The 19,374-nt window shown below is 42.6% G+C and overlaps 1 protein-coding gene and 1 pseudogene across 3 annotated transcripts in view; one reads left to right on the forward strand and one right to left on the reverse strand.

The window, feature by feature from the left end:
* MANBA (mannosidase beta) overlaps positions 1 to 15,201 on the reverse strand; it is a 116,867-nt gene extending 101,666 nt beyond the window's left edge. For 2 of the 3 annotated variants that reach the window (XR_005579095.2, XM_074396514.1), the window contains exon 1: positions 14,921 to 15,201. Coding sequence is in view for 2 of the 3 variants with exons in the window: in XM_074396514.1 (XP_074252615.1) it covers positions 14,921 to 15,169 (249 nt within the window). In the remaining variant the exon portion in view is untranslated. The remainder of the gene's footprint in view (positions 1 to 14,920) is intronic. The other variant, XM_039468230.2, reaches the window with a different exon arrangement.
* LOC101035469 (ribosome biogenesis protein WDR12 pseudogene) lies at positions 9,127 to 10,368 on the forward strand (annotated as a pseudogene).
* Positions 15,202 to 19,374: the final 4,173 nt, after the last annotated feature.

The following is a 19,374-nucleotide window of genomic DNA, read 5'->3' on the forward strand; positions in this document are numbered from 1 at the left end:
GTGTATGCCATCATGCACAACTAATTTTTGTTTGTTTGTTTGTTTGTTTTAGAGATGGGGATCTTACTATGTTGCCAAGGCTGGTCTCAAAATCCTTAGCTCTAGCAGTCTTGCCACCTTGGCCTCCCAAAATGCTGGGATTACAGGCATAAGCCACCACAATGGCCAGTCGTCTTTGCTTTTACCCTTTTAGAAAAGTAACATGAAGTAATCTGATGTTAATCAATCAGTTTTTTTCCTACTGTTCTGTTTATTTGTTCCTTACAAAACCCACTATTCTTCCACTGCCCCATGGGAGCTCTCATTGTATTTTGTAGAATGAGTGCTGACAAATAAAAAACAATTTGATCTTTAACTAAATTTGTTGTAATTTTGACTTTTGACATGGAAAACACAAAACTGTGGGGATGGTGAAAGGATCAGTGGTTACCATGGGTTAAGCAGAGGAGAGGGATGAATAAACAGGGCACAGAGAATGTTTATGGCAGTGAAATTAGTCTTTACAATATTACAATGGAGAATACAAGTCATTATACCTTTGTTCAAACCCACAGCATGTACAACCAAGAATGAACCCTAATGTAAAGTGTGGACTTTGAGTGCTAAAGATGTGTCAATATCTGTTCATTGATTCTAACAAATATACCACTCTGGTAGGGAGTGTTGAGAATGGGAGGCTATGCCTGCAAGGAGGCAGGAGGTGTGTGAGAACTGTCTGTACTTTCTGTTCAACTTTGCTGTGAACCTACAACTGCTGTTAAAAAAAAAAATAGTCTACCACAAATTTTTCTCTAAGAGAAAATACCAAAAAAAAGTTATAGAGGTTTAAACTACATTTAAAATAACTATTCCAAATGCTAATCAACCAACTTAATTATGCCTAACATAATACAACTATCCTTTGTACATCTGAAAACCCACCATTACCCAACCCTATTTGATCATACTGAAATTCTGAAACCTATTTATAGCAAGCAGCAGCTCAGGGTTACCTCTCATGACTAAGGACCCATGTCCCGTCGCTGAGTTGTTAGGCAAACCCATGAACCCTAAAACAAATAAGGGTATCATTTGTCAACCATTTACTATTTATCAGCCTGTAAATTAGGCACTCATATACTCTGAACTTCATAATAAACATGGATAGTAAATACTCTTTAATAGAGGATGAAACTAAGGCTTCAAAAAGTAAAGTAGCTTTCTTGAGGTCCCACGACTAAGCAGAAGTATGTACATTGAAGAAAGAAACCAACCTAGTCTAATACCAAGGTCTATATTCTTTGGACTATACTACAATGCCTCATGCTACATATACTTAGATGTTTATACCAGCTGATAACTGGAACAACAATAATAATAGTTAAAAGTTATTGCCTGTGACCCTCTGGGGTAGGTACTATTATCATGCCCATTTACCAACAAAGACTCGAAGGTGCATATTCAAATGGCTATTCAGTGGTGGAGGATGGACTCAGAACCAGGAAAGATGGCTCCAGGGTCCATATACTTAATCATTACCTAGTACTACCATTAACGTCACAACACCATCAACAGTTACAATGTCAGTGCTACCTATAAAGCAGCAACCATGAAATAAACATGCCATGTGTGTGCCTCAGCTATTTGTAATTGATACTTACCATACTTACTATACTTACTGTACATCAACAAACCATGTGTCATCAGAGCATGCAAATGACAATATCATCAGTCTCATTATCTTAGTAAGCCTCTGGACTCCATCATTATATTTAATTATAGATATAGAGACTACTTAACCAGGTATAGCTTTTCCACTCCCCAATTCTGCTTCAGACCAGTGCCAGACTTTACCCCAGATACAACTACTTTGAATAGAGTTAAATGGAGAAAGTTTTTTCAACATCTTGTTTATAGGCATTGTTTTCTTAGACACTTAGGAAAAACAAATAAATGTTAAGAAATGTGTATCAAAAAACAAGCAAAATGTGGATTAAGATACATAATTATCTAGCAAACTGAGATAAAATGGCAGATAGGAGACAGGACTAATGTACAGCTCCCACTTGGACGAACAGAACAGCATATGGAGACTCACACTGTGAACTTTTACTCCAAGAGCCACCATGGGTACAGACTAGGAAAACCAAAAGAATTCAAGACCTTTTGAAACAAATGGCTTGCCACCACAAACTCTGTGAAGCATCCAGCACAGAAGAAAGATATAGGGTGGGAGGCTAAGCCAGTCTAGTCTTTTCACATTCTTCTGCCTGCTTTTTAGTCTGTCCATGCTAGGAGCTAATTAGATTGTGCCCATCCAGATTAAGGGCAGGTCTTCCTTTCCCAGCCCACTGACTCAAATGTTAATCTCCCTTGGCAACACCCTCCACAGACACACCCAGGATCAATACTTTGCATCCTTCAATCCAGTCCAGTTGACACTCAGTGTTAATCATCAAAAGTCCACCCCTTGTCATCTTCAATCCATACACATCTTCTGAGATCATATATAATCTCCAAATAAAGACAATAATGTCATAATTGTGCCTAACATAATACAACTATCCTTTGTACATCTGAAAACCCACCATTACCCAATCCAAATGCTATAACATAAAGTTTAACAACACTTAAATGCTGATAAGAAGTCAATAAATTTTATGTTGCATGATTTAAAAAAGGAAATAAAATGATATTTTCTCAGTACAAGTGTATACATGCACATGCCTATTTTTAACAAAAGAAGGAGGAAATACTCATGACACCTACAGTCCTCGTTTCTGCAACTGGTCACATGGTCATAGCTGGTATGGATGACTACCTTCTTCTACTATCCATTCTGTATTCCTTTTGCCTGCAGCAACCACCTCAGCAGGTCATGGTTTTCTTCCTGGTGGAGTGACCTAAACCTTCATTCCTGAAGGGTCTGGGCCATGTGTAGTCCTGTCTAGGACTGTTGCAGTTCCCATTGACCTTAATCGCAGGGCATGGTGATACTAAGAGATACCCCAAGGGATCTCCTATATTCCATGCATACTCTTCCTTATCTCCATTGTGGAGTAGTAGATTGATTTCATCTTGATAGTCTGAGTCAGTTACCCCAGCCAATGCTGTAATTCCCTTCTTAATCAAGTTGACACTCAGTATTAACCATCACAAATCTACCCCTTGTCAACTTCAATTCATACACATCTTCTGAGATCATATATAATCTTCAAATAGAGACAATAATGTCATAATTATGCCTAACATAATTATGTTGACTTAAAGGTAGGAGGAGCCCAAAGTGTCCAGGTGGCAATCTTAACTTCCAATTTAATGGGATCGTTGTTGCGTCTTCTGGCAGCAGCATTCCTCCCTCTGGAACTAAGACTTCTAAACCAGCAGACCATAATGTTGTGGGAACAGGAAGCAAAAGTTTTGCTGGTGGATCACTAGGGGTGATGGTGAGTGGTACCACTTCCACCTCTACCCCTTGATTCTTGGATCTGTGAATCCTGGCTGTGGGAGAAACAGTATTCTATATAGGATGCTGATTCAGAGCATACAAGGACTTCTGGAGAATTTTGCCCCAGGCCTGAAAAGTGCTGTCACCTAGTTGGCATTGTAATTGTGACTACAAAAGGCCATTCCACCGTTCTATCAATCCAGCTGCTTCAGGATGATGGGGAACATGGTAAGACCAGTGAATTCTATGAGCATGAGCCCACTGCTGCACTTCTTTCATGTAAATTGAGTGCCTTGGTCAGAGGCAATGCTGTATGGGATACCTTGATGGTGGATAAGGCATTCTGTGAGTCCACGGATGGCAGTCTTGGTGGAAGTATTGCGTGAAAGATAGGCAAACCCATGTCCAGAGTAACCGTCCATTCCAGTGAGAACAAACCTTTGACCTCTGCTCTTTCCATGATGGAAGAGGTTCAATATAATTAAACTGCCCCCAGGTAGCTGAATGATCACCCCAAGGAATGGTGCCATAGCAAGGGCTCAGTGTCGGTCTTTGCTCTAGCAAATTGGGCACTCAGCAGTGGCCATAGCCAGGTCAGCTTTGGTGAGTGAAAGTCCATGTTGCTAAGTCCATGTGTAACCTGCATCCATGTCACCATGGTCACTCTGTTCATGGGCCCATTGGGCAATGACAGGAATGGCTGGGGAAAGAGGCTGAGTGGTGTCCAGAGAAGAGGTCATCCTATCCACTTGATCATTAAAATCCTCTTCTGCTTAGTCTACTCAGGGGAGTTTACTAAGGAGTATTAACTCACATGATCACAAAGTCCCACAATAGGCCATCTGCAAGCTGAGAAGCAAGAAAGCCAGTTAGATTCCCAAAGCTGAAGAACTTGGAGTCTGATTTTTGAGGGCAGGAAGCATCCAGCACAGGAGAAAGATACAGGCTGAGGGGCTAAGCCAGTCTAGTCTTTTCACATTCTTCTGCCTGCTTTTTATTCTTGCTCTGCTGGCAGCTGATTAGGTTGTGCCCACCCAGATCAAAGGTAGGTCTGCCTTTTGCAGTCTACTGAGTCAAATGTTAATCTCCTTAGGCAACACCCTCACAGACACACCCAGGATCAATACTTTGCATCCTTCATTCCAATCAAGTTGACACTCAGTATTAACCATCCCAGTGTTTCATTCAGAAGAAGCTATATTCTCCAAACTTCAGTTTCCCCACTGTCAAACAGGATCTTCAGCTATGATTCTTACTTTAAAGGGTGGACAGGTATAAGAGATCCCCAGCCGATGAGTCTGGCAACATGTTTTTGTCAACCTTAATATTTTCTTTTTCTAAAATACTTAAGTTAGTAGATATTGCTTCCCATCTAACACAGCTCTAAGTGAAAAACAGTTGCAATTTAAGGAGAATCTTTATTTTCTGACCAAAGAGACTATAATTTAAAAGGGAAAACAAGACCAACCATTTCCTTGGCCCACTACAAGTAGCAGGCATTATGCAAGGTTTTCAAGGAGACACAGAGACAAGTGACACCTGACTACAGTGTAGTGGTGGGCTTCCCAGGACTGGAACTCATGAAAGGTTAGAATAAATGCCTGGAGACAGATTCTTAGCTGATAGGAGGGGTCAGAGGAGGACATCACACATGCTCAGAAAGTAAGGCTGGGCAACTACATGGTTCCACTGCCAGGAGGTGATGCCAGGAGGTGACTGGAGCTGACAGGTAGAAAAGGCAGTTGGTGAAATCTTTTCTGCATGGGTTTGAGCCCCAGTTTAATCTTAATGCCTCTGAGTCCTTGTGAAGCTCATGAAACATCTCTGTACATCTGTTCTCTCAGTTCTAGAATGGAGATAGTAATCATACCTACACGCCTCACATGATCAGTACAAGGAGTGCACAAAATAATTATGAAAAGTGCTTAGAACAGTTCTTGGTACATAGTGTGTACTCAGTAAATGATAGGTATCATTTCTATTACATATACCAATCTGAAATGATATCTAAGATATATTAAGTTAAAGAAAAAAGTCAATATAACACTATATACATAGAATGCAATTATCTGTGGGGGAAAACACATAAATCTATATATGATATCTATCCGCATATGTTCATAACATCTATGGAAGAATACCAAAAAAACTAGTTAATCATGGTTGTTTCAGTAGAAGGGAACTGGAGACCAAGAACATGGGGATGGAAGGAGACTTGCTTTTCATAACATAGCCTACCTTTAAAACTGTTTACTCTGGGCCAGGTGAGGTGGCTCATGCCTATAATCCCAGGACTTTGGGAGGCCAAGGTGGGTAGATCACGAGGTCAGGAGTTAAAGACCAGCCTGGCCAACATGGTGAAACCCCATCTCTACTAAAACTACAAAAACTAGCTATGTGTGGTGGTGGACGCCTGTAATCCTAGCTACTTGGGAGGCTGAGGCATGAGAATCACTTGAACCCAAGAGGTGGAGGTTTTAGTGAGCTGAGACAGTGCCAGCCTAGGTGACAGAATGAGACTCTGTTTCAGAAAAAAAAGTTTACCATTTATATCCTTTACCTGTTTCTAAATGTCATTAAAATTCATTGACTTCTTTTTTAAAAAAAGAAAACAATGAGCTAGGCTGATAACAGTAGAAATGATAAGGCAAAAATGGTTATAAGATACTGTAGATCAGACTTAAAAGATCCAGAACCTAACAACAGACGTCAGGGAAAAAAAAATTAGAACCAAGATCCTAGGCTTAGTTTACTGAGAAAATACTTATGCTTTCATTATAATAATTAGGGAGCCAGGAGCAGTGGCTCACACCTGTAATCCCTATACTTTGGGAGGCCAAGGTGGGAGAATCACTTGAACCCATGAGTTTGAGACCAGCCTGTGCAACATAGGGAGACTCTGTCTCTACAAAAAAGAAATGAATTAGCTGGGCATGGTGGTGTGTACCTGTAGTTCTAGCTACCTGGGAGGCTGAGGTGGGAGGATCACTTGAGCCCGGGAAGTTAAGTCTGCAGTGAGCCATGACCATGCCCGTGCAGTTCAGCCTGGGTGACAGAGTAATACCCTATCTCAAAAAAAAAAAAAAAAAAAAAGATAATAAAACAAAATAGAGGATTGACTTTCAAGATGGCCGCCTAAGAACAGCTCAGGACTTCAGCTCCCAGTGAAAGTGCAGAGGGTGAGTGGACGCCGCATTTCCAGACGAACTCTTATTGCCCACAGACCAGGAGATACCCAGGCAGAGGGGTCGCCAGCGTCGCAGTCCCAGCCGGTGCGGCTGTTTTGGCCCCCGCGGGGCTGATTCCGCCCGCGCGGCTGCTGTGACCACTCCCTGTTGCTGCGGTTCTCCGTACAAAAGCCACTGGTCTGGGAGCCCTCTTGGCTGGCGAGCAGAGCCTTGAGACGGCAGAATAGCCCATTCATCTGAAATAGCGAGTCAGGCCAGGAGATTCCTAGGCAAAAAATCCGCCAGGAGCCGGCGCCGCGGTTCGAGCCGACTCCGTGAGTCGCAGCACGGGAGATCCCGGTGCCTTTTCAACAAGCGACCAGAACGCGGGGTCGTTCAACTTAAAAGAAAAGACTCTGAGTCAGGGAGCCAGGTGATCAGGCTCCGTTGGTCCCACCCCTCCACCCCCAACAACAACGAAGGCAAAAACAGTGGTTGGAAACCCTCTGGGTTGAGCCCTTCAAACCGAGCACAGCTGAACCGGGACGGTCCGGCTCCGTGGGGGAGGGGCTTCCGCCATTACTGAGACTCTCCACCGCTAGGGAGGCAGGCTGCCGTTGCCGAGGCAACCCGCCGTTGCCGAGGCAACCTGCCACAACAGAGAGAGTCCGCCATAACAGAGGCGGGGCCACCATTGCCCAGACAGTTCTAACTACGCCCATATAAAAAGGACTACAGGGAAGAGCTCAGGGCAGCTGGGCGGAGCCCACAGCAGCTCAGCAAAGCCCCTGCGGGCAGGCAGAGGCTAGGCGTGCTGCTAGCTGGGCGGGTCCGACCTGAAAAAAAAAAAAATCAAAAAAGGCAGTAGTGCAACGGAAACTCATAAAGCTCCAACTCCCTGGGACAGAGACAGACAACAGGTGGATAAACCCACAAAAATGGGTAGAAACCAGCGTAAAAAGGATGAAAACTCCCGAAACCAGAACACCTCTCCTCCTAAAAGTGATCACAACTCCTCACCAGCAAGGGAACCAGACCGGATGGAGAAGGAGGGTGATGAAATGACAGAATCAGACTTCAGAAGATGGGTAGTAAGAAACTACAATGAGCTAAAAGAACATGTTCTAACCCATCGCAAAGAAAATAGGAACCTTGAAAAAAGATTGGACGAACTGCTGACGAGAATGGACAGCATAGAGAGGAGAATAAGTGAATTGATGGAGCTGAAAAACGCAACACGAGAACTTCGTGAAGCATGCACAAGCTTCAACAGCCGAATTGACCAAGCAGAAGAAAGGATATCAGAGGTCGAAGACCAACTCAATGAAATAAAAAGAGAAGGCAAGAACAGAGAAAAAAGTGCAAAAAGGAATGAACAAAATCTTCAAGAAATGTGGGACTATGTGAAAAGACCTAATCTACGTCTGATAGGTGTACCTGAATGTGATGAAGAGAATGAATCCAAGCTGGAAAATACTCTTCAGGATATTATCCAGGAAAACTTCCCCAACCTAGCAAGGCAGACCAATATTCAAATCCAGGAAATACAGAGAACACCACAGAGATATTCCTCAAGAAGAGCAACCCCAAGGCACATAATCGTCAGATTCACCAGGGTTGAAATGAAAGAGAAAATGCTAAGGGCAGCCAGAGAGAAAGGACGGGTTACCCACAAAGGGAAGCCCATTAGACTCACAGCAGATCTCTCAGCAGAAACCCTACAAGCCAGAAGAGACTGGGGGCCAATATTCAACATCCTTAAAGAAAAGAACTTTCAACCCAGAATCTCCTATCCAGCCAAACTCAGCTTCATAAGTGAAGGAAAAATAAAATCCTTTGTGAACAAGCAAGCACTCAGAGATTTCATCACCACCAAACCTGCTCTACAAGAACTCCTGAAAGAGGCTCTACACATATAAAGGAACAACCAGTACCAGCCACTCCAAAAACACACCAAATGGTAAAAAAGCAGCAACACAATCAAGAATCTGCATCAACTAACCAACAAAACAGCCAGGTAGCATCAAAATGACAGCATCAAATTCACACATAACAATACTATCCCTAAAACAAAATAATAAGGGATGGCATAGTGTATAGGGAAGAAACAAAATTAGCCATGAATTGATCATGTTGAAGCCAGGTGATGGATACATAAAATTTCATTTTGCTAGTATCTCTATTTTCATATTTGTTGGAAATTCACCAAAAGTTAAAAAAAAAAAATCACATTAAAAACTGCTTCTTTGCGACTTAAAGAATACAAAAGTACAATGTACACTGATGCATATCTATTATTAGAATGTACTTATGAGTGATAACCTGCAGATTGGAGACTCCTTAGACTCATGGCTCCTTAGAAAGAATGACTGAGGGTGGAGGAGACCCAAGGAGAAAAAGCAGAGTCCAGGCTTTGACTGCAGCTTCTCGCCTACCTGTGCAGTCTAATTTTGAGTGGCCCCTTTGTACCCCTAAGAGACAGGAGCTCCCATTCTCTGTCTACTAACCCAAAAGTCTTGTGTGTACTCCTTGCTATGGCTCAGCTCCAAACACATTTCTACACTGATAACAAGAAATATGCCGCAGATGATGTTTCCTTCTCAATTCCTGCCACCTCTGAATTTGCTCACCTTAGTAACATCATCAACAAATTGCTAAAAAACAAAAATGAGTTCCGCAAACATATGGAGTTTGATTTCCTTACTAAGGGCCAGTTTCTACAAATGTCCTTGGTCAAACACATGGAACTGGAGAACATGTTATCAGAAGTAGTTCTGGAAATAGAATATGTGGAGAAGTACCCTTCACCCCAGCCAAAGCAATGCATGTTCTATGATGAGTGGATCTTTTCAGTTAAAGGGGCAGAGGAATGGATCTTGACTGGTTCTTATGATAAGACCTCTCAGATCTGGTCCTTGGAAAGAAAGTCAATAATGACAATTGTGAAACATACGGATGTTATAAAAGATGTGTCCTGGGTGAAAAAAAGACAGTTTGTCTTGCTTATTTTTGAGTGCCTCTATGGATCAGACTATTCTCTTATGGGAGTGGAATACAGAGAAATAAAGTGAAAGCCCTACCGTGCTGCAGAGGTCATGCTGAAATGTAGATTCTATAGCTGTGGATAGCTCAGGAACTAAATTTTGTAGTGGCTCCTGGGATAAGATACTAAAGATCTGGTCTACAGTCCCTATAGAAGAAAAGATGAAATGGAGGAATCCATAAATCGACAGACAACAGAGAACAGTTGGGACTCCCATAGTGACTCCCTCTGGTCACACGGAAGCAGTTTCCTCAGTTCTGTGATCAGGTGCTGAAGATATCTGCAGTGCATCTTGGGACCATAAAATTACAGGGTGGAATGCTGAGTCTGGCAGTCTTAAGTCAAACTTCTACAAGAAACGAACTGCTTAATTGCATTTCCAATTCTCCAACTTTGTAAACACTTAGCACCTAGAAGCCCAGATAGGCATACCAGACTGTGGGATCCCCAAACGAAAAACCATTCTTTGGTGTCACTTTCCCTAACGTCACATACAGGTTGGGTGACATTAGTAAAATGGTCTCCTACCTGTGAACAGCAACTGATTTCAGGATCTCTAGATATTATTATCAAGTTGTGGGATACAAGAAGTTGTGTGATCTGGCTGCTCTTGAAGACAAAGTTCTGAGTGTAGACTGGATAGAGACACAGGGCTACTTTTGAGTGGGCAAGCAGGCAAAAAATTGTATTCCTACAGATATTCACCTACCACTTTCCATGTGGGGGCATGAAAGTGAATGATAATTTGAACATAGAGATTATTTCTACAAATGAAATAGGTAGGAAATCATGAAATTACATTGACGCAGATGCAGAAAGCAGCTTTTTGAAGTTTATATAACGTTTTCACCCTTCATAATAGCTAACATATAACTATCTTTTGTTTATTTTGTATTTATAATACAATAGTTTTTGTTTATAAAATAAAAAAAGAATATCTGTGACTAGCTTGTTAATCACATGTATAACTACTGTGATGTAATCTTAAAGTAGAAATTTCACCGGTCTCAATTTCTTTTTTTATTCCTAATGCCTATTATACTGTGTGGCATAATAACAGGCTAAGAGCTGGGCATGGTGGCTCATGCCTGTAATCCCAGCACTTTGGGAGGCCAAGGCAGGCAAATCACCTGAGTTCAGGAGTTCAAGACCAGCCTGACCACCATGGCAAAACCTTGTCTCTACTAAAAATATGAAATTAGCCAGGAGTGGTGGTGCATGCCTGTAATCCCAGCTACTTGGGAGGCTGAGGCAGGAGAATTGCCTGAACCTGGGAGGCAGAGGTTTCAGTGAGCTAAGATCATGCCATTGTACTCTAGCCTGGGTGACAAGAGCAGAACTGTCTCAAAAAAAAAAAAAAAAAAAAAAAAAAAAGCAGGCCGAAGGAATAACTTTTCACAGAGAACTCAAAAGTCTCTCTAAGACACGAAAGGTTTAGATTCTGTACAGAAAATCCAAACAGTCACCTATGAAATAGCCAAGACTAGCCACAGAATCCCTTAACTAAATACAAATTTCATTTAACCAGCTCAGATAAAAAATTCTGGTATTTTCCTGCACCTCCCTCTTCTCTCTCCCAATCCATCAACAAATCCAGCTGAAGAAATCCTGTTGTTTCTACATTTAAAATATGTTCTCACAACCATTCTCAGCATTTCACTGCCACCACACTGGTCCAAGCCAGAAGCCGTCTCTTGCCCATAGACCAGCAATAGTCCCCTGGCTGGTGTCCAGGCTTCTACTCTCCTGCACTGTAGCCTTCACACAACAGAATGACCTTGAAAAAGGCAAATCTGACTATGCTGCTCTAAACTCAAAGCCCCCAATAACTTCCTATCACATGTAGAATAAAAAGCCAAAGTGTTTCCTAAGGTTCACAGCCCTTCATGATCTGTCCTAGAGTTTGAACTCCTCTTCTTCCCTCTGGTTCACAGGACTCCAGCCACATTGGCCTGCTGACGATTCTGGAAACTTGTCAAGCTCATTCCTGCCTCAGGACCTCTTTCCTCCCCACTCCTGTCTTTTTTCCTCTTTGCTGGAAATGCACTTCTCCTTAAAAGCTACCTTTTCAAACAGGTCTCTCTGTTTAAAAGTCACCTTATTAAAATACCTATCTTCAGCCACTTTTTAAAAAATAGCAATGCTGGCCAGGCACAGTGGCTCATGCCTCTAATCCCAGCACTTTGGGAGACCAAGGCTGGCAGATCACTGGAGGTCCAGAGTTCAAGACCAGCCTGACCAATATGGAGAAACCCCATCTCTACTAAAAATACAAAAATTAGCCAGGCATAGTGGCACATGTTTGTAATCCCGGCTACTCTGGAGGCTGAGGCAGGAGAATCGCTTGAACCCAGGAGGTGGAGGTTATGGTGAGCCAAGATTGTGCCATTGCACTCCAGCCTGGGCAACAAGAGCAAAACTCCATCTCAAAAAAAAAAAAAAAAAAAAAATAGCAATGCTTTCCAACCAGACTTCACTGTCTCTTCCTCTAACCTGCTCAATTTTTCTTCAATGTACCACCGGCCATTACATTATTTATTAGTTTGGTATGTCTATCTCCTCCACTAGAATGTCCATTAGAGAAAGGACTTTGTTTTCTTTACCACTCAATTTCAAGTACTTAGAATAGTGCCTGCCACATCAGAGGTATGAAATAAATATGAGATAATTAACTAGGTGAAAAAATAAATGAATGATTTCAAGATATGAGTTATCCAAGATATGAAGTATACCAAGATATGAGTTATAAAATAATCATGAGATAATTAACTGGGTGAATAAATAAATAAGTGAATAATTTCACCAAGATATGAGGTATGAAATAAATGAGATAATTAATTAGGTGAATAAATAAATAAATAAATGATTTCACCAAGACACGTTTCAAGTTCTTACACAAACACAATATTTGGCCCAGTGTCTACTCTAAACTGTAGAAATTTCCTGAATTCAACACTAAAAAGGGATCTTATAATAAAGCAGGTAGGATAACAGTCTTACATTACTGAATAACAATACTGATACTGATGTTGATGATTATTTTCTTTTCTTCTTTATTTTTATTTATTTATTTTTTTGAGACAGGGTATCACTCTGTTGCCCAGGTTGGAGTACAGATCACTGCAGCCTCAACCTCCTGGGTTCAAGTGGTCCTCCCACCTCAGCCTCCTAAGTAGCTGGGACCACAGATGTGTGCCACCACACCCAGTTAGTTTTCTAATTTTTGTAGAAATAGTGTCTCATCAGGTTGCCCAGGCTGGTCTTAAACTCCACCTACCTCTGCCTCCAAAGTGCTGGAATTACAGGCATGAGCCACTGTCCCCAGCCCTGATGATTATTTTCAATAGGTCTTGTGTTTCCTAAGCCCCAAAAGCCTTCCCATTTCTCATCCCACTACCACTTGAGACCCATATCCACCTGATTAAAAAGTTTTTCTAAGAATTTGTGAAGAGATTTAAGAAATCTCTTTAAATTATTCCTATGAGGAAGTTATTTCATACTATGAGCACCTTCATTTTCGTTATCTGTAATAACCAACCATTATTTCTTAGCTCTGTAATATGGCACAAATCTGACATGCTGACACCACTCATTATTTCTCATTGGCTTAATTTTTGTTTGTTTGTTTTTTTGTAGAGATAGAATATCTCTATGTTGGCCATATTGGTCTTGAATTATTGGCCTCAAGAAATCCTCCCACCTCAGCCTTATAGACTCTTTCTATGAGGGCCACACTGGTCTTGAACTCCTGGCCTCAAGGAATCCTCCCACTTTGGCCTCCCAACGCACTGGAATAACCAGCTTGAGCTGACATACCAGCACCCATTGGCTTAAATATTTCAGTAAATGAGGCAAGGAGGAACCCTACAAAATAAACAGAGGCATTCTCAAAGCAGATATAAGTAAAGACTCAGGGTATACTGTGGTCAGCCGTGTTCTATATCACAAGTAGTTTGTTAACTAAAAATACAGTACTTAAGTTGGGGAATGATTTACTCTAAAAATATATTTGACAATGTTCAGTGACATTTACAACAATCACCTCCTTTCTGATACATATATCAGGAAAAAAAAACTACTAAGTACCATATTGGAAATTTTGCATAACCCTAGGTGACCACCTTGTCATGGAAACAAACAGAATGGTGCTCCTGAGGCGGAGGTTGCAGTGAGCCGAGATCGCGCCATCGCACTCCAGCCTGGGTACCAAGAGCGAAACTCCGTCTCAAAAAAAAAAAAAAAAAAAAAAAAAAAGAATGGTGCTCCTGAAAGTCAACCACAGTGCTTCAAAAACGCATGATTTTTCAAAAAACCAAAGTAAGCATACCACATAATAGAGACCAGGCTATGGAGCTGAGATTGCCTGGGTTAGAATTCCATTTCTTTCCACTTATATCAGTTACCTTCCTAATTTCTCTGTGTTCCATAATTCCATATTATCCATTAAATTCAGATATGGACACTTACTATATACAGGTATGATGAGGATTGGACAATGTATGCATCTCACAAGTAGATCAATTACAAGTACATCTTGCCAAAAGCAAAGACAACACGTGGGAACGCTGTGCAAGAGGAAACAGCAAAAGCAGTTGGAGGATGGAAGTCAGTTCAGTTTGCAAACCAATACTATGCACAGGCAGCCAAACAGGAAATGTTCCCCGCAACTAATCTGTAAATTGGAGACAATTGGGACACAAACACACACACACACACACACACACACACACACACACACCCTGAGAGGAAACAGCACCTTTCTTCATCAAATGATTCTTTACCCATTATTAGCCACACTAGCACTGACAAACCCTTTACTCTTGCAGATCATTCTCCACAACGTCCATGCTGCATCAATCCCAAATCGGACTCCCTGACGCTTAAAAGCGAAAATAAAAAAAAAACCGAGATGTTACTCGAGAGAGTAACCCTTACTTAGCAAAACGCTGTTATCCCCTGCAGTGTGCAGATAGTAGAGACAGTAATTCCCCACCTTGTCGGTGACAGCATGCCCTTTGCCTACACGCTTCAGTCGAGAACGACTGCAGTAAGTAATCCGCTAGTAGCAGCACTGTTCCTCTCTCTGAACTTCCGCGTTCCAGGGTTACTAACGTCCCCACACGGGCGCCCGCTCGGTCTCCGTTTAGTCCGTACCCCAGAGCCTGGGCATTTCCCGCCCGCGGATCACAAGATGCAAAGGGGAAGTTACTGCCAAGAGCTCGGGGCTGCCAGGCAGTTCCTGGACCCCTCTCAGCACCCAAGGAAGGCGGCCGCACACCGTACCTGGATCAGGCCCCGCTGGAACAGGGCGCTGTGCACGCAGCCGGGGACCGCCCCGGGCAGCTCGAGCGAGCCGTTACCGTTGCAGAGGCGCCAGTTTCCCCGCAAGCTGAAGCGGAGCGCCGCGGCGGCGGGGCCTGCACCGCACAGCGCAAGCAGCAGGAGCAGCTGGAGGCGCATCTTGGGGACCGGCGCCCCGGAGATCTGGAGGGATCGAAAGGCAACGCTGCGAGGGGCCGGCTGGGAAGCCATTCACCCACTCGGAAGGAGCCGAGGCTTTAGGTTCCTGCCCCCGCCCCGCCCCTAGGTCAGCTGAGCTTTCGTGCTCCCGGCGCCGCCGCGGGTGGGAAGGGAACGAGGAGGCTGCGCTCGCTCCCGCCGGAAGCTGGGCGTCGCGGGTGCGGGAGCTGCAGCCCCCGAGAATAGCTGCAGGCTGGGGTCCTTGCGGTCTGGGCCCTCCCTCAGCGTTTTTTCCCGCCGCCTCAGTACAGACAGCTGGAGGGGAGAACCTTGCATGGTGACTGGGACAGAAAGATCCCTGGGCGCGAAGTGCTACAAAGCCTCGGGAGATCAGAGACCGACTGTACGTGGAGACCACAGCTGGAGAGGCCCCTTACTCCTTCCGAGAACCGAAACTGGGAGACAATCCCACCACTTCCCTTCCCCCAAATTTACACAGACCCTCATCTACCTGGTAGCGTAACACTCACCCCTCTGCAGCTCAATTCGCTGGCCTCAGAGCCTACCCCGCCCTTTAAAGAGTAACAAGTACTAGCAGCACGTCAATCACAAGGTTGTTCCGAGGGCTAACCAAGGAAATGCGACTAGAGCGTGCAGCATGGGGTCTAGCGCAGAGGGGACACTCGTGTTAGCGATTGTTACCAGCGCCCTACGTCCTTATGTTTCATAAAGCCCCTGAGGTTCTGGAACCTGCACTAGGCGCGCAGGTGATTTTAAAATCCTCTCCACTCACTAGCTGTGGGACTTGGGCAAGCCGCAAAATCTACATTTACATTTCTTGAAGTGTTCAGGTTGTTATAAGTTAACATATGTGATCGTCCCTAACAATGCCACAGTACCCAAGAAATAACACGGACTTACTTAGGGTCTTGTAGTCAAATGGTCTACCTGAGTCCCATTATCCTAGAAGTCGAGAGGGAATTTTACATTGCATAAAACAGACTGCCTCTCTCCTGTGTTGATGTTATCTGCCTTATATTTATGCTTCGGAAGAAGTCCTTGAAATTTTCTTTCATCAAATCTGAGCTTTGTTTTGCCTTACAATGGCCTTGGAATTACCTGATTCTGCAGACACCAGACAATATCTTACTTTGCACAGTGAGCATTATTTACAAGCTCCGTATACCTTGTCTTTAAGGACAAGTGTGGATTATCCAACCCAAGCCTCTGGGTTTACAGATGAGGGAACTGAGTTCAAAGAGATCGGGGCCAGGCGCGGCGGCTTATGCCTGTAATCCCAGCACTTCTGGGAGGCCGAGGCAGGTGGGTCACTTGAGGTCAGGAATCCCAGACCAGACTGGCCAACATGGTGAAACCCCATCTCTACTAAAAATACACAAATTAGCTTTGCGCGGTGGTGCACACCTGTAATCCCAGCTACTCAGGAGACTGAGGTAGGAGAGTCACCTGAACCCGGGAAGCAGAGCCGAGATCGCGCCCCTACACTCCAATCTGGGCAACAAAGAAAGACTAAATAAAAGAAAACAACAACAAAAAGATCAGGTGACTTACCTGTCAAATAATGACAGGATTAGAAGCCTCCTCTTCAAGATCCTACTGTCAGAACCCAATGATATTACAGGGGAAAGGCTCTCACTGCTTCAAAGCCTTCCTCATTCACCCCAGAAATATTTTTACCTTTGATAGGAACAAAGCTCTCAATTCAAATTATATGCCATAGTTCATGGCATTAAATGGCTAGCCATGGTCTGTGCAACACAGATAACACAAGGTTTATGGCAACAAGAGGGGCAAAGGAATTTTTTCATAACTCCCAGAGATTCCATTAAGCCAAATCACCGGAAAATTCATCCTTGATGATGCATATGGATATATTCTGTTATATTAAGAAATACTTAAGAAATCGAATTTTTAGGAAAACAATAATAGAAGATTCTCATTCCTCCTTTCATTCCAGGATACAACCATAGCGTCATTACGTTACTTCACTTTGACAACAGAGAACCTCAAAGAAAAATCAAAGCCCTAATAAGTACACTTCCTAAAATTGGAATTGGCACAGATGACATGATGAAGTTTTCATTTTATTATAGGATAATTTTTGTCTATGGTTTTCCGGAAAAATAAACCTTATTTAGAGATATTTGTAAAACTTCTCAACTTATGTAATTTAAAGTCATGATACCAAATACAATGTTTAAAATAGTCATGAATATATCTTACACCGTATAAACAAATTTCATTTTGATTATTTCATTTGATGCTTCCCAAAACTTGAATTATTTAGAAAAAGTGATAGTTCCCTGGTTTAAAAACATTATTAATGCCTACAGTAGTTAAATGATGTGTAGGGCCAGTATCCTGTCACAGCAGGCCAATGGAGGTAGTTAGGCCCTTTGCTATATGACAACATTTTCTTCATATCTAAATATATAAAATTGGTAAACTCATTAGAACACTATTGAGTGTTCTATATATATGAAGTATATATGAAGGCCGAGGACATTCCAATCCCATGATATATTACAGAAGTTATAATAAGGGAAAGAAAATGAAAGAGTAATGAGACGTGGAGGGGATATTTTCCTTTAGACTCATAGTGTCTGATGAACCCCCAGAACTGGGGATAACAGACCGTAAGCATCCTGCCCAAGGGTTTGACATACTTCCCTAGAGTTTGAAGCCCTAAATGTTGTAGAAAAGAGAGAAGGTAGTGGGATCTATGTACACTACTAGAATTTGGTGCGTCGAGGATGCATAAAGCATGACTTTCCTATAAACTAAAAAGGACACCATAGGAAGTAACCAGGCTTGAGCCAGTATAATGGGTCTCTACCGAAGAGAGTCCAAGAAGTCAACTAGAAGACACATGGCCTAAGTCAGCAAACTGTGCAGTAGAGTATTTCCTTGAAGAAATCTCCAAAGAGGAACCCACGCCATCCCTCATTAGGCATTACAACCAACCTGAAAAGGAAGGGAAGCCCAGAAGCATTGGAGAGAAGGGAGATGTGTAAAGCAAGGAGGGTTGTAAAAAGAGCTCACCCACCTTATCCACTGTAGTCCACAAGCCACAGTTAATTCTGAACTAGGTGTGTGGGAGAGATAAATGTTTGAGTTGGATATGAGACTAAATTTTTATTTTACTTTATTTTATTTTATTTATTTATTTCTTTATTTTGAGACAGAGTCTTGCTCTGTCGCCCACGCTGGAGTGCTGGAGTGCAATGGTGTGATCTTGGCTCACTGCAACCTCCGCCTCCTGGGTTCAAGCGATCTTCCTGCCTCAGCCTCCTGAGTATCTAGGATTACAGGTGTGCACCACCATGCCCAGCTAATTTTCGTATTTTTAGTAGAGACAGGGTTTCAACATTTTGGTCAGGCTGATCTCGAACTCCTGACCTTGTGATCTACCTGCTTCAGCCTCCCAAAGTGCTGGGATTACAGGTGTGAGCCACCATGCCCGGCTAGAGACTAAAATTTTAAATTGGACTGTTTAGTTTTAAAATTCATGAGAAGTTTGCCTGTTTGCTGCATTGTAATATTTCTGGTAATGGAAAAAAAGCTATCTCTCAGTGACTTAAATGGAAAAAGAAAATTTGTATTTTAATATCACTGTCAATGTTATTTGGTCATCTGGGGGTGAGGATGAGGAACGGTGATCACGTTGTGGACTACAGAGTTTGCGTTATAAACTATACAATCAAAGTCCTTTACCTAATGGCATAAAGACCTCACTGCACCTGATGCATTCTGTTTTAGGTAATATACAACATTGAAGAAAAACGGACAAGGTATGGAGCCACAGAGAAAATTTCAACAAATTCTCAAAAACTGATAGCATGGAAAGCAGCATTCTCTTATCACAATGTAATAAAATTAGAAATAAGGATAAACCAAACAATCTCATTTATTTGAAATATTTTAAATAATCCTAAATAACGCATGAGTCAAAGAAATAATAGATTTCCAGTTTCTGTTCTGGCATGTAAGGAGCTTGGAAGTCATCACTCTATGCTAAAAACTCTTGTTGCCCAGGCTGGAGTGCAGTGGCGCAATCTCGGCTCACTGCAACCTCTGCCTCTTGAGTTAAAGTGATTCTCCTGCCTCAGCCCTCCAAGTAGCTGGAATTACAGGCATGCACCACCACATCTGGCTAATTTTTTGTATTTTTTTTAGTAGAGATGGGACTTCTCCATGTTTGTCAGGCTGAATGAGACCCCATCTCTACAAAAAAATAGAAATTAAAAAAATTATCT

Source organism: Saimiri boliviensis, chromosome 3, assembly GCF_048565385.1.
Source record: "Saimiri boliviensis isolate mSaiBol1 chromosome 3, mSaiBol1.pri, whole genome shotgun sequence".
In the NCBI taxonomy this organism is placed as follows: domain Eukaryota; kingdom Metazoa; phylum Chordata; class Mammalia; order Primates; family Cebidae; genus Saimiri; species Saimiri boliviensis.